The sequence below is a fragment of the Ovis canadensis genome, chromosome 11 (genome assembly GCF_042477335.2).
Source record: "Ovis canadensis isolate MfBH-ARS-UI-01 breed Bighorn chromosome 11, ARS-UI_OviCan_v2, whole genome shotgun sequence".
Lineage (NCBI taxonomy): Eukaryota > Metazoa > Chordata > Mammalia > Artiodactyla > Bovidae > Ovis > Ovis canadensis.
In genome coordinates this window covers 18,312,589-18,327,811 of record NC_091255.1, presented here as the reverse complement: position 1 = coordinate 18,327,811, position 15,223 = coordinate 18,312,589, and the positions used below count along the sequence as shown (strand labels likewise).

The window sequence follows — 15,223 nt, the reverse complement described above, 5'->3', positions numbered from 1 at the left end:
TCTGTGACCAGAACCCACACCCCCTGTGGTTGAAGCATGGGGTCTTGACCACTGGACCACCAGGGAGGGAGCTGTTCCCTTTTTATCCTCCCGTTGGTTAACCTCTTTTTTATAATGCTCATTTCATTGTTCTTAACACTCTGATTAATTTCCTCTTTCACTCTTGCTTAAATTCATCTATTAATAGTTTAATTTTAACAATATCTTAGTAATTCTTTAAAAATCTATTTTTTCCCCACATTAAACGAATTACGTAGTCTCTTCCCTGTTATTTTATGAACAATTTGTGGTCCTGTCCTTCTATCTGTATACCTGCTGACTCTCACTTTAGGCAGATGGAACATGTCTTTTTGAGACTTTTACTATCCTTTGTAGAAAATTTGAGTATTCATTTTTTTTTCCCCTCCTGTGATAATAATTGTGACCTGGATTATGGAAGTTGCCTACCACAGAGGTCTTTTAAATGTTTCAAAAGTGTTCGTGAGTGTTTCTTAGATCTGCTTCTGCTAGATAATTTCAACATGATTTCTGTCGTCTCAGCATTGGTATTTGTTGCTTATCTTTACCTGGTTTTTCACGTGCTGAAATCCTTTTGGAATGACTTCTGGATATTTTCTTAAAAAATAACTTTCTGTATTTTCTGGTTGTGCTGGATCTTCCTGCTGCGTGGGCTTTGCTGCAGTTTGGTGAGCGGAGGCCACCCTGGGCGTGGCGCTCGGGCCTCTCTCGTGGAGGAGCCGTGGGCTGCAGCAGTTGCAGCTCCTGGCCTCTAGAGCGCAGGCTCGGTGGTGGCGGCACCCTGTGCGATCTGCCTCGACCAGGGAGGGAACCCGTGTCTCCTGCATTGGCAGGGGGATTCTCTACCACAAGCCACCAGGGAAGCCCCCAAGACATTTTTAATATGATTTGTGTGAGACCCTGGGTCTTCTCTAAATGTCGGTTTGTTAGTACTTCAGGTTCTTATCTACTCCAGTATCCGTGATTACAGAGTCCTCAAGTTCTGTCAAGGTTCTATAACTACCTTCAGTGGAAAAGATGGGGTGGAATGTGTTTGCTTCATCTTACCTAGAATCTTCCCTCCAGAGGATTTTACATTTGCTTTATTCAAAAACACTAGCTCCTGACCAATTTCTATGTTCCTTTCCTGAGATTTGAACTGAAACCTTAAATCTCAAACCTAAATTAGGCACACTGCCCTTTGTTTGAATTCTGAGGTGAACTGAGCACAGAAACCAGATAAATTTCCCTACTGTCTTCTGTGACAGTAGGCATACTTAATTACTCTTTCAGTGAGAGTTTTAGTTTTATGTACGGAGTGCAGATTTAGCCTCAGTTTCATCTCCCTTTCTCTGGTGGATCCAGTGTTTTTTTGCCTATCCCCAACAGAGGATTCCCTGGTGACTCAGACGGTAAAGTGTTGGCCTGCATTGCGGAAGACCCGGGTTCGATCCCTGGGTTTGGAAGATCAGGAAATGGCAGCCCGCTCCAGTGTTCTTGCCTAGAGAATCCCATGGATGGAGACGCCTAGTAGACTGCAGTCCCTGAAGTAGCAGAAAGTCGGTCACAACTGAGCAATTTCACTTTGAACAGAGGATTAAAGATTTTCTGGGACTTCCTGGTAGTCCAGTGGTTAAGACTCTGTACTTACACCGCAGGGGGCCTGGGTTCCATCCTGCACACAGTAGTGCCGCGAAAACAAAGAAACTTGCACAGCAAGCTCTCTGGGGTGACGTCATCTACCCGACTGTTTTTTCTTACCCTTTTTTCTGCTGTACCATGGATTTCCCTTTTTTCTTTTAAATATAGCTGTTCATTAAAACTTTAAGATTTTATTTTATCTAGCATTTAGAAGGGTTTGTAGCAGAGAGATATTTTAGATTTTCTTGATCTCTGTCTTGTTGAACTAGAAAAATTCTATAGAACTTGTCTTTTAAAAATCAACTCATGCACGAAAACAAAATTAGAGGCCCACATGGGATAGTATCTCATTTATTGCTAAAATTACTGGAATTTGGTATACCCACATGTAGATATAAGTGTAAACGTATATTTGTGTTTATGCGTGCTTATATTTGTGTATATTTTAGGCTAGAAACGACATTGAATTAGGATTAAAAGAGATCCTGTTATCTCATGATTATCAAGGGAAAAAAAAAACTATTTGCTTTGGAAAAGATACTTTCAGTATAATGAAATTAATATTGGCTTTCAGTTAAAACTTTTCAGACACTTGAGAACAAAAATAAACCCAGTTCTAAATAACTAAAGAGCACTGAGTTTTGTGTAGTTACTTTTTCTTTGTTTTGTATTATCTTGGCATTCAGTGTAAAATTCCGAAGAGTCTCAGGTTAGGATAAGGAGGCTGCCTTCTTCTTGACGTGGTTTCCTGTCAGACACGTTCTCTGCTTCTTCCCTGCCAGGAATGAGCAGCGACAGCGACATCGAGTGTGACACCGAGAGCGAGGAGCGGGAGGAGCGCGCCGGCCTGGGCGGCTTCAGCGACGCTTTCCTGGCGCAGCCCCCAGATGAAGGTGCGGCCCGCCGTGCGTCGCAGGGCTTAGGAAAACCATCTCTGCTGCTGCTGCTGTTTCCTTTGCTTCTGTTTCTGCTTCGCTGCTTCTGCTTTTGTTCTTTTTAAAATTATTGTCATTTGTGAGACGACGTTCTGTGGGGTAGACTAAATGATGAGTACGGGAAAAATTGGTAGGCTTTATCTGCCTGGTCAGACACCTGATGCTGTGTGCTACCTAATGGGCGAGGCTGATGTTGACAGCCTGAATAGCTTCTACATTTTACAGAGTTGTTTGGAAAAAAAAAAGCAAAATAGAAAAGAATTTCCAGCAGAGACCGATAGTGGCCTATAGTGCCTAAGTGTTAGCCAGCCCCCTTGGGACGTTTCAGATACTTGATTTTCATTTTTCTTTTCAGAGATATTTGTAGCCTGGCTAATAAAGTAAGTTTTTAAAAGACAGCCTTTTCCAGGGACTTCCCTGGTGATTCAGCGGTTAAGAATCCACTTTCCAACGCAGGGGATGCAGGTTCGGTCCCTGGTCAGGGCGCTAAGATCCCATGTACATCAGGGCAACTAAGCCTGTGTACAACTCAAGAGAAACCTACAGGCTGCGGCTAGGGAAGCCTGCGCGCTGCAGCGGAGATCTCGCAGGCTCCGTGAGGATCTCCTGTGCTGCGGCTAAGACCCAGTGCAGCCGAATAAATAAATATTAAAAAAAAGACAACCTTTTCTGATTCTAGAAATTTGTGCAGATTATAGAATCACTGATTTACCTCTTCCTTCCAAAAAATAAAAAAGTCTTAGGAAAAAACTGAGAGAAATCCGTTGTTACTAGTTTTAGTTTAGATGTACAGCCTAATGATTCAGTATATTGCAGAATGATCACCACGATAAGTTTAGCTAACATGCGTCGCCCATTGTTAGTATTTTATCCAGAGACCTCATGGTTAATCTGAGCATTCCTCTGTAAGCGCTCCTGCAATGACGACATTGTCAGGCTGATGTTCATTGTCATCTTGTATTTTACAGATTTCCCTGATACCCTAGTGTCTTTTTCAATACAGAGCCAAGTGTTTGATGATTTTTAAGTATTAAGGTACTCTTAGTAATTTTCTCTGCTTCTAAAAGCAGCAGCCAAATTTGAGGCAAGGTTATTTTGAGTGTTGGTGGGTTTTTGTAGTGATGTTTGCATGCTCAGTTTAATTGACATGGAAATACATTTTATATTTACAGAATCATCCTTTGAGTGTCCATCATCATCATTCCTTATTCGTTCTCCAGCTGCTCCCATGGTGTCCCTAGGGGACAAAGTCAGGCAGTGCCTTTCGTCTTCTAATTATGGGCATCTATTAACACATTTTGGTTTTTTCTCCTTTATTTTCCTTTTGTGTTTGTTTACGCTTGACTCTGATAAAGAAGTCTCTAAGAATAGAGATTTGTTTACAACCCAGCACATCTTTCTTTATCACTTAAATAACACACTTGCTAAGATCACTTAGAGATATGGGAAAGAAGATACGGGTCTTTAAAAATTGTTAACCGTTTTTTATTGTTTTCTCCTAGATACACATTCCAGTTTTCCTGATGGTGAACAAATAGGCCCTGAAGATCTCAGCTTCAGTACTGATGAAAACAGTGGAAGGTAATTTTCAAATCAAGAGAACTGACTTGCAAGCCTCCTTGACCCTGAAATTGGCTGTCGTTGGTGCTCAAATTTGTCAACGGTCAGATAATCAGATTTTTTCACCATCTCTACTTGAAATAGTAATTGACACAATCCTAGTATAAAACATTAGTACAAAGGAAAAAATTAAATGTGGGAAGAACTCTGTGTAATGCAATGAAATAACAGTGTAGCCTCAATTAATTTAGTAAATTAGTGTATTCATAAGAGGCAGTTTAGTCTGCGACAACAGAAGGGCGGTTAACCGCCAGGAGACATGCCTAGAGACGGTGCGTGCACTTAGTAAGCTGCCCAGCATCGGTGCCCTCCTGTCTTGGCGAGAGCCTCAGCTCTGTTGAAATGACTGCCTTTACAGTTTGGGTTGTAGTTACAGTTTCTAGTTTCGTTAGTGCCTATAGATCAGTGAGCAGAAATATCACTTCTGTGTGGATTCTGCCCTGAAGACGTTATGTGGATGGCTGAAGTGAACGTCCTCTCTGGAATATGTCGGCTGACTGAGGCCGCTTTTCCTTTTCTTACTTGTTCGGGTGCGGGCAGGCACACTGATTAATGGCACGTTCGCTTTCTTTTGTGTGACTTTTACAAATGCAGGTTTAAATGAATTAAGTTAATGTGGATTGGTTATGTTCTTGGTCATATAAACACACATAAGAACATTTTAAATTATTTCACTTTTTTTCTGCTTCTTACCAAACAACTACAGAGCAACAAGTATTTTAAAGCCCTGTTTTTTCCTTTGTTTTCATTAGCTGGACATTGATTTCAGTGTCAATACATTTAAAGATTCCTACATATTATACATGAAAGTGTGCTATAACATTCACTTTTATACTCAGAATTAGTCCAAAATTATTGTCAAACTTTACCATTGTGCTCCTGCATTTGTTTTTGAGCTGCTATACCATTTGTGAAAAGTACACTGAAAGCTGACTAAGAGACTGTTGAAAAGCATGAGTGTGTGTACATTTGAGAGGCATTTCATCTGCTTATTTTTTACTTAATGAATATTGTTCCCTTTTCCATGTCTAGTGTCTTGCCGAATGCTGTGATTCATGGTTTGCTTTTGTTCAGAACAGTTTGCACTTTTTGTTAATAAAATGAACTTAAGAAAATGTTATGTCTCTGCAATTTATTAAAACTGGGACAGGAAGCCCTCCTTTTCCTGTTCCTATTGCCTGTGTATAGTAGATGCTTTTGAGCTGTTAATAGATGCATAGGGACGTTAGAAGACTTTAACCTCCATAATGTAAGTGGTTACTTTTTCTCCTTAAATTAGTTGGAAATATTTAAGTAGTATAATCATATGAGAAGTAAAAATTTAGCATTTACTTACTGTCATGATAGCACCGATGTGCCATTATATAGTTATTAAGTAGCTTATTGTACAGTGGTCTAAAGTATTACTAATAAGTTCTTCACATTTCATTTTCTGTTAGCTAGAGATGTATTTGTGTTTGGTACATTTTGATGAGATCATATTTTAAATCCAGCTTTGTCTTATTTCTACACTACATTGTAATGGGTACAGCTGTTATGTAAGAATTTTGCCCCATTAGTGTTGAGAGCAAGTCATTTTAAGAATTGATATTGTAGGGTTTCTTTTTTTTTTGAGCGAGTCGTATCAGAATTCATAAACACATATGTGATTGACTCTACTTTGAAACTCATTGTTGCATAGCTGTTTCTTGACCTGTATTTGATATAGAACTGAGTGCTTTCCTGTGTACCTTTGTAAGTTATTTTCAAAATATGGAAAACCACATGTGGTTAAGCATTAAGAGAAACCTGAGAACAGACTGTTCGTTTGGGGAAATTTGCAAGAGCTTTTAGCACAAGTGATTTAATCGTGAGACTCTTGGGTCATTACTCTGTATGACAGCATCCTGAGGTATCCTCTTCTCCTTTCTTAGGGGGAGATGTCCAGTTTTGTTTGTTTTCAAATTGTAAATGTCCTTAACCTTTACTCTTATTTTTCATGACCTTAAAGTGGATTCCCCAGAATGGCACGATGATATATGGACCACAGAACCTCGGGCTCTTGAATATTTGGGTCTTTGCTTATGCTCTCCGGTGGTGTATAAGAGCATTGAGGAGTGCTGCCCTTGTTTCATACAAACTGAGGACTGGTTGAGACCCTTTTACATTGGTAGAGTTTGAGTTTACTATGTCAGCAAGACTGTTTTGTTGTTACAGCTATAGGAAGTTTTGAAGGTATTTTTTATGCATGACAAAAATTTTGTAGGGAAAATTACTTGAATTTAATTGGTATATTATCTTCTTGTGTATTTTAAAAACCCAAGCCATTTGTACCATATTCTGATTCCATATTAATAATAAAGTCTATACCTTGAAAAGCTTAAAAAGTAAGCTTCTAAAGAAATGATTTGTAACTGCCCTCCTGTCATGAAATTCTCTATTTTTATAATTAAAGTTGACAGAGGGTTTCATGGGAAAAAAACCCAAAAACCAACAGACTTGTAGGTCTCTAAAGGATGTTCTCAAAAACGGTTCTCCTGTGATGAGGAAGATTGCGTCATGTCGGTTTTGTTGGTTATAGCTCACCTCCAGGATTGTTGTTTGTAAATTTAAAAATAGTAAGAAATATGTAGCGTATATGAATTCACACCATCCATTGAGGAAAACTTCTGGGGCATAAATTAACAAGTGTCTTATCTGGCATTTCTTCTCGGGATCAAACAAACTTCTAGCCTTGAGCCAAATCCCTACCGCTGTCTGTTGTAAATAAAGTTTTGTTGGAACATAGTCACATCCATTCATTTACAGATTGTCCACAGATGCTTTTGCCCTGCAGAGTTGAGTAGCTGCTTAAGCAACCTAATGGCCCTTGAGCCTAAAATATTTACACTCTTACCCTTTGCAGATAAAATTTGCCAAGTTCTACTTTGTCATTGATATTAATAGGAGATTCACTTTGAGGGAGGTAGATTTGAGAAAAGGCGTGATTTTTAACTCAAAAAGATCAAACATTTGATTCGTTGTTTTGTGCTTAATTTTTGTGATATGGGGTGTTGGGCATCTGCTATCTGATTCATTTTAGGATCCTGATAAGACTGAAAGACCTAAAGATTTCCTCAAAAAATGGAAGGACCTATTAGCTTTTAGTAGTGGGATCTTTGGAAAAAAAGAGTTCCTTCCCCAATTTCCAGCCATGTCACCTACTAAGTCTGCAGCCAACTAGACATGCTGCCAGGAGCCCTCCTCCGTCATCCCTACGTCTCACGCCAGCCTCACCTCCGCTAGATATTAGGTAGCAGTGAGGGAGCGGAGAGGCCCAGAAGACAGCAGTTCTTACCCCCTCCCTGTTGGTGGTTCCTGAGCTAGTCTGCAAGAGCTCTGATGAAAGAGCATCCCCCATCTTCCCACTTTGGACTGTCATCACCCACAGTCTCCGAAAGTCATGATAGTCAACCCAGGTTTCCAGTCAGTTGCTCTACGTGTCCTGCTCTCTGGTACTTTCTATTCCTTAACAGAATCCCAACTTAAAAAAAAACTTTTTTCCCCTCCTTTTGTTGAAAGGCATAGTTTTTCTTGGTTTCATCATTTAGTTTTTTTTTTTTTTAATATGTATTTCTTGGGTCGCGCTGGACCTTAGTTGCGGCACATGGGATCTTCATTGCAACATGGGGGGTCTTCAGTTGCTGCATGCGAGCTCTTAGTTGTTGCACGTGGGACTTAGTTCCCTGACCAGGGATTGAACCTGCACTGGGAGTGCAGAGTCTTAGCCACTGGGCTGCCAGGGAAGTCGCATCATTTGGTGTTTTCAGTCTCAAGTTTGGTCCTGGAAAACTGTCCAGAAGAGTATTTTCTCCTAGACTTAAGATGTAAGTGGAATGCATGCATTGTGCCCAGGCATCTTGCTTCTGTACAGCTGGGACCGACTGTGTCATTGAATCTGTAAGTAACCTTTGAGGTCGATGAACTGTGTGTTGTGCCCATTTGGCAGAGAAATAGGAGATTCCGGGAGGTTGTTCAGCACCGCTGGCAGGAGTGCAGTGAGGTACTGGTTGAGTACGTCTTCCAGTTTGTCACAGTTGGGCCAAATCCAGCATTTTGATGCCTAATAATTAAAAACCTAAATATTGTCTATTTTTTAAAAAAACTTTTTATTTTGAGATAATTTTGAGCTAATTTTAGATGCAGAAACCTTGAGAGTGTTCCTGTGAACCCAGCTTCTCTTTTTAAAAAAAATTTGCTTATTTTAATTGGAGGCTAACTACGTTACAGTATTGTAGTGGTTTTAGTATACATTGACATGGATCAGCCATGGGTGTACATGTGTCCCCCATCCTGAACCCCCCTCCCACCTCCCTCCCCATCCCATCCCTCAGTGTCGTCCCAATGCACCGGCTTTGAGTGCCCTGTTTCATGCATCGAACTTGGACTGTTGATCTAACTTTACGCCTAACGCAACTAGAAAAAGAAGAAATGAAGAACCCCAGGGTTAGTAGAAGGAAAGAAATCATAAAAATTAGGGCAGAAATAAATGAAAAAGAAACAGGAGACTACAGCAAAAACCAACAAAACTAAAAGCTGGTTCTTTGAGAAGATAAATAAATAAAACCATTAGCCAGACTCATCAAGAAAAAAAGGGAGAAGAATCAACAAAATTAGAAATGAAAATGGAGAAATCACAGCAGACAACACAGAAAGTCATCAAAGACTACTATCAGCAACTCTGTGACATAAAGTGGACAGCTTGGAAGAAATGGATGAATTCTTAGAAAAGTGTAACCTTCCAGAACCGAAACCGCTTCTTTGTGAACATAGGACACGACCATAGAGTGACCCCAAGGAGGGCGCCGGTCTTACGCACAAACTAGTGCCCAGACCACCGACAGCTTCATTCCGATTGGACCAGTTGCCTCACGCACGCCTCCTCCCTCCAGGGCCCACGTCGCCGTGAGCGGTCCTGTTGCAGTGCCCCCAGCTCAGGCTCCTTCCTCGGCCTTCCCTTGTCTTTCATGACCTTGACATTCTTGAAGTGGACCGGTTATTTTCAAGTGTTATTAATTGGTGGCTCCACTGGGTCTTCCTAGCAGGGGCCGCTCTCTAGTTGTGCTCAGGCCTCCCACGGCAGTGGCTCCTCGTTGTGCAGCGCGGGCTTCAGTGCTTGCCACACACTGGCTCAGTGCTTGCTGCACACGGGCTGGGTTGCCCGGCAGCATATGGACTCATCCTGGACCAGGGATTGAACCTGTGTCCCTGGCATTGGCAGGCAGATTCTTAACCACTGGACCGCCGGAAAAGCCCCCCGTTGTTTTATAGTGTTTTTCTGCCTTGGCTCATCTGATGTTTTTTCATCTTAAGTTGGAATTCTGCCTTATTAGAGGTGATACGCCTGCCTCAGTGCATTGTATCAGGGGCTGTGTGCTGCAGATGTTTCTTACTGGTATTGTTGACCTTAATTACTTGGTTAAGGTATCTGCCAGGATTCCCCACTATTTACTGTTTTTTTCCCTTTGAATTACTAAATATTTAGGGTGAATACTTTATGCAAATATCCTGTTTCTGCTTAAACTCTCACCCACTCACTCTAGCGCCCAGCAGCTCTAGGTCTGGTGGGTCTTGCCTACAGCAGTTAGCACTGCTTATGGTGCTCTTACGGGAGTTCTCCAGTCCCCTAGTTTCTTTGACATTTATTATGAGAATTCTGCTTGACAGGTTGTCTTTTCTTCTCCGTTTAGTTTTTTCAGCTGTTTGTATCTGTGTGGACGTTGATTTTACTCTTTGGAGCTATGATCCAGTATTGCGCTTGTCTACAGTTCCATGTTCTAGTTCTGGCTGTTCGAAGCTCTTGCAGCTTGGCCCCTTTACTCCCTTGATCTTGATCTTGTATCCTTCTCCCTCCTTCCCTTTCCATCCTTCCTCTCAACAAGATGCTCCAGGCTCATCTGAATTTTCCTGGCCTTTGGGAGGGACAGTGATGCCTAGAAACACAAATCTGGGCACTGATTTGCTTACTGTTACTAGAGGGTTGTTGGGTAGAAGAGGAAACATTCTTATTCCTTCTAAAGCACATACTTGAATGCATCATGTATGTAGACATAAACAATGTGTTTTAAGGAGGAAAGTATGAGTCCTGTCTAAGCACTTTTCCAGAGTTGTTTAGATCCTGAACTGTGACATAATGGCTGTTCAGGATCATAACTCAAAGAACAAAATAAATATCTATGCGTCCACACAGATATACGTGAACAGCTGAATAAACTAAACGGGGAAGAAAGGACAGCTTGTCAGACAGAATTCTAATGATAAATGTCAAAGAAATTAGGGGAATCTAACCCTAACGCACTGGTGCCTCTCTTTCCTGCTCTCTTTGGGTGGGCTGTGTGATTCACTTGTGATACAGTCAGATATCTGTTAGAGTCTATATTCTGTCCCCACCCCCCCCCCACATCCTAGTTGATTTTAAAGTTTACATACATTAAAATTCAATCTTTGTGGTATATGCAGTTGTTTGGAAAACAGTTCAGTCACCCCCCAAATTCCCCTGTGCTGGCTCTCTGTAGGTAGAGCCCCCCTTCTACCCCCTCACCCTTGGCAACTCTCCTTTCAGTTTTCCCTTTTCCAGAGTGTCATAAATAGAATCACACAATATGTAACCTTTCACTTAGCAAAATGCTAAGTTTCATCTTCGTAGCTGTGTGAATCAGAACTTTATTCCTTTTTAACTGCTGAGTAGTATTTCACTGTATGAGTGTATGCAATTTATCCATTGAAGGACATTTTGGGTTTTTCCTAGTTTTGAGCGATTATGAACTTTACAAACATTTGTGTGTAGATTTTTGTATGAACGTAAGTTGTCTGTCTCTGGGATAGTATTTGCCTTGGAGTGGGATATGTAATAAAGAATTTGGCCTTTGTCCCTAGTTCCTGGGATACAGCCTCTTAAGTCCTTGGAATTTCCTGAGTGATTGGAGTGTTTGTTGTTACCTATGGTGGATTCTGGTAGCTTATGCTCATGAGATAACTCAAGACAGGGACTGGCCTTGCCAGAAAGACTAACCACCATGTGACTAGAGGATTGGGCCTCTGAGTCATGTAATATTAGCCTGAATAGTTCAGCCTTATTGCCAGGGAGTTAGTCACGCTTACATAATGAAACCACAGTAAGGACTGTGGACACTGAAGCTCAGCTGGACTTCCCTTGTTGGCAGCACCCTTCACACATGGCTGTTTTGGGAGGGTGAGCTCCTGATCACAAGGAAGCCCCACATTTGGGCCCCCCTCCACCTCACCCCGTGTCTGTCCTTTTGCCTGTTCTGATTGGTGTCCTTTGGCTATAATAAAACTGGAATTGTAAGTATTTTCCTGGGTTTATGAGTTATTCTAGTGAATTGTCAAAGCTGGGGGAAGGATAGTGGGGGCCCTAAACGTGGTATCTGCAGTGAGAGCAGTCTTGGGGAGGACTCCCGCCCTTACCCTGTGAAGTCTGGCCTAACCCGACAGCTGCTGTCAGAGCGTGCTGCACTGCCATGTGGTAGGTTTCTGCTGAACTTTGTGAGAAGAGTGCCAAACTTCCAGAAGGCACTGCCATTGCATCCCACCAGCAACACAGGAGGGTCTCCAGTGACGCATGTGTTAAGCTGATAATAGTTGTGCAGCTCTTTATTTGTTCTGTTCGGGATTTAATTTGCTTTCATTTTTCCTTTTTTTCTTCTCTTGTGTTTCATTAGGTCTTTTTTAAGCGTTCTGTTTCCTCTGTGGCCACTCCCCTTTTTTTTTTTAATCACTGGCCTGGCTGCATTGGGCCTCGGCTGCAGCACAGGCTTCTCTAGTGGTGGTGCAGGGGCTCTAGTCGCGGCGGGCGGCCGGGAGCTCTAGAGCATGCCAGCTCAGCAGTTGCAGCACTTGGGTTTAGTTGCCCCACAGCATGTGGGGTCTTAGTTCTCCCACCAGGGATCTAACCCTCCAGGGATGCCCTGCACTGGAAGGTGGATTCCTAACCACTGGACCACCAGGGAAATCCCATCACTTAGGGTACTTTTTATGGACTTACCTTTAAATTTACTTAATCTCTTCTCAGCAGTGGTACATCTATTGACTAGGCAGTCAGAGACGCCCATCTTCTTTGCTACAGTATTTTCAGTTTCTGGCATTTCTGTTTATTATAGTTTCTCTTTGCTGAAACCACCCATATGATCTTCCATTATTTCCACAACATAATAACCAAGGGTATGTGCACACTCAGTCATCTCCAGCTCTTTGTGACCCCATGGCCTATAGCCCACCAGGCTCCTCTGTCCATGGGGTTTTCCAGGCAACAATACTGGAGTGGGTTGCCATTTCCTCCTCCAGGGGATCTTCTGCACTGGCAGGCAGATTCTTTCCAATGTGCCACCTGGGAAGCCACAGTTATTTTAATTTCTGTCAGTTCCGAAATCCTTGTCAAGTCAGTCTGAAGTTATTAAGGAGAGTTGCCGGAGTGTATCATAGATCCTTATTAGTTATCAACTTTATATATTTCAGTGTATATATCAATCCCAATCTCCCAATTTATCTTGTAACTTTTCTACGTCTGTGACTGTTTTTTATTAAATTCATTTGTACTGTGTTTTTAGATTCCACATGTAAGCGATGCATGTGCCTTCCTCTCTCACTCAGTGTGGCGTCTCTAGACCCCTCCGTGTCGCTGCAGATGGCGTTCTTTGTTCTTTTGATGGCTGCGTAGTATTCCGTGGTATCTGTGCGCCATCTTCTTCATCCGCTCCTTTGTCAGTGGGCGTTGAGATTTCATGTCCTGGCTTTTGTAGACAGTGCTGCAGTGAGCATTGGGGTGCACTGTATGTTTTCCTCCAGATACATGCCCAGGAGTGAGATAGCTAGATCATAATGGCAGTCCTGTATTGAGTTTTTTAAGGAACTTCCATACTGTTCTCCACAATGGTTGTACCAGTTTACAGTCCCACCCACAGTGACTCAAATCACAACGGCTCAATCTCAATGGGCTCGAATTACAAAGGTCCCCAGGGGCGCCCCGGGAGGGGAGGCCACCTGGACAGAACCTGGGAGAGGCAGGCTCCCTGCCAGCACCCACCACCCTGGTTACTTCACCCAGAATAATACATTTTTTCTTTCTTTCAGATGCCTCTCTGTATTTTGTTGAAAGGAACACAGTTTGTGTAGAACAGTAGCTAGTTTGGTGAATGATTTTTATGCCTAAAAATGGGCAGGCCTGCTTAGATCTGTACCACAAGAGTTTGAATCTGGTTAGGAGTTGCGTTTGGTTTGAGGTTCGTCACTGCTGTGATTAACCTTAGTGGCACTGCGTTCTAGACAGGACATGGCTCTGGTAATCCACTCCCCGTCAGAAACGCAGTGTCTCCTCTGACCCTGCATTTTGTACTGTGCCTCCGAGTTAACGTCTCTGCAGACTTTTGTTGCTCTGCTGCCTGCCCAGAACTGTTGTGTTCTTTGAAGCTCGACCTCATGTGGGTCGGGACTGGCATTCTTGGATTAAGGTGCAGCGTTCCTCACTGTGTGTAGATTCACTTACTCCTCCACAGCTATTTACAGGCCTGCTGATACTCCTCCTCCCCAGGAGCAGGGTTTTGCTCCTGTTCCCTTCCATCAGCTTGTCACAGGTGCCCTCGGGGCAGCGTCTGTGGCCCTTCCTCCACAGAACGATGCTTGTGTGGGTGAGCCGAGGGAAGGGTGATGGCCCCCCGGCCCTCCACTTCGCCCTGCTGGACCTGCTCCGCCCCGGCCCTTTTCTGAGTCCTGGTAGGGTTTGCAAGGGAGGGCGGACTCCGCTGGTTTGCGCAGCTCCCAGGACGGCCCCCACTCTGCCTGTATCGGTCAGCCAGCACTCTCTCTCGCCGAACGGCTGGCTTCCAGAGCTGCCCTCCTCTAAACCAGTGCTGAGTGGTGCCGGCCCCTTTTACACTTGGGCCAGTTGCAGCCTCAACTCTGAGTGTGAAAAAAGTCATGATCGGAAGTAAATCTGGCTTTTATTTACAAGAGTGGAAGCAGCATCCCCTTCAGCTCTGCATTCCAGAGTTGGAAGCTGGAAGCACTGTGGCTCTCATATATTTCTTAATCAAAAACATAAGTAGTTCAGATTCACGGTTTGGAAAATAATGGGCCATTTTTAGTTTTCTATCCCAAAATATTTTTAATTATAAAAGTGATGAGATTATAAAAAACCTAGGAAATAGAAAACTGAAAGAGCCATGTGTGTCTGTGTGCTGCTGCTTCAGAAAAAGATGTTCTTTTGAACCTAGAATACCAATAGGGGATTTTTTTCAAGTATAAATAATACTTAACCAAAATATTGCTTTTCTTTCATTCCCTACTGTAGCAAACTCTTGCAAATAAGGTTCTTTCAGCCCTTCATTTTTTTCTCAATTCTTATTTCTTTGAGTTTATATAAAATCACACTTAAGTACTGAATGAATTTCAGTGATTGGGAGTTAAAGGTTGAAATTAATCTCCTAGGACTTAATGGTGGTAAGAGGCGGGTACGAATGCAGGGTACTGACGGCATTAGGACTGCGTTGTCCTATCTCCTGTTACTCTCTTAAAGCATTCCTCTGGACAGACTTTCAGCCGCAGTTCACCTGATTATTTCCTTTCTTCCAGTTTGAAACTAAAAGGAGAAAGACCAAGGGAGAGGGAAGAACTCTGGCTGGATGCAGAGTTTGAAGAATAAAGTAATTGGGAGGTCTGAGGAGTCAGCACTTAGCCATTCGCAGGTCCTGTTCCTCATTTTAGGATGAACCCCCAGCATTAACCTGATGGGGGACATGTGTGTAAGATGAGAAGGATCTCTTCTGGCTTTTCTGGGGAGGGACTAACAACTGTAGCAGCACTTAGCAAACTTTGTTCAGTGTCCCCGCTTTAAAGTTTAGAGACCGCCACCTCAGGAGTTTATTTTCAGTTCTGAGAAAATCAAATTAAATCCTAGAACTACGTAACCTTCCTTTGAACAAAAAGACAGATGACCAATGTTTTTAAATTGCTGGGTTTTATTAAGATATTGGCAAAATTTCAACATACTTCTTACC

At 42.5% G+C, this 15,223-nt stretch overlaps 1 protein-coding gene across 8 annotated transcripts in view; it reads left to right on the top strand.

The window, feature by feature from the left end:
* The window catches only part of TRIM37 (tripartite motif containing 37), a 141,513-nt gene that overhangs the window by 123,832 nt on the left and 2,458 nt on the right, over positions 1–15,223 (top strand). For 6 of the 8 annotated variants that reach the window (XM_069602626.1, XM_069602624.1, XM_069602631.1 and 3 more), the window contains 2 exons: positions 2,421–2,531; positions 4,076–4,154. In XM_069602626.1, the coding sequence (XP_069458727.1) occupies positions 2,421–2,531; positions 4,076–4,154 (190 nt within the window). Of the gene's footprint in view, positions 1–2,420; positions 2,532–4,075; positions 4,159–15,223 lie in introns of those variants that run through there. The other 2 variants (XM_069602627.1, XM_069602625.1) reach the window with 1 other exon arrangement.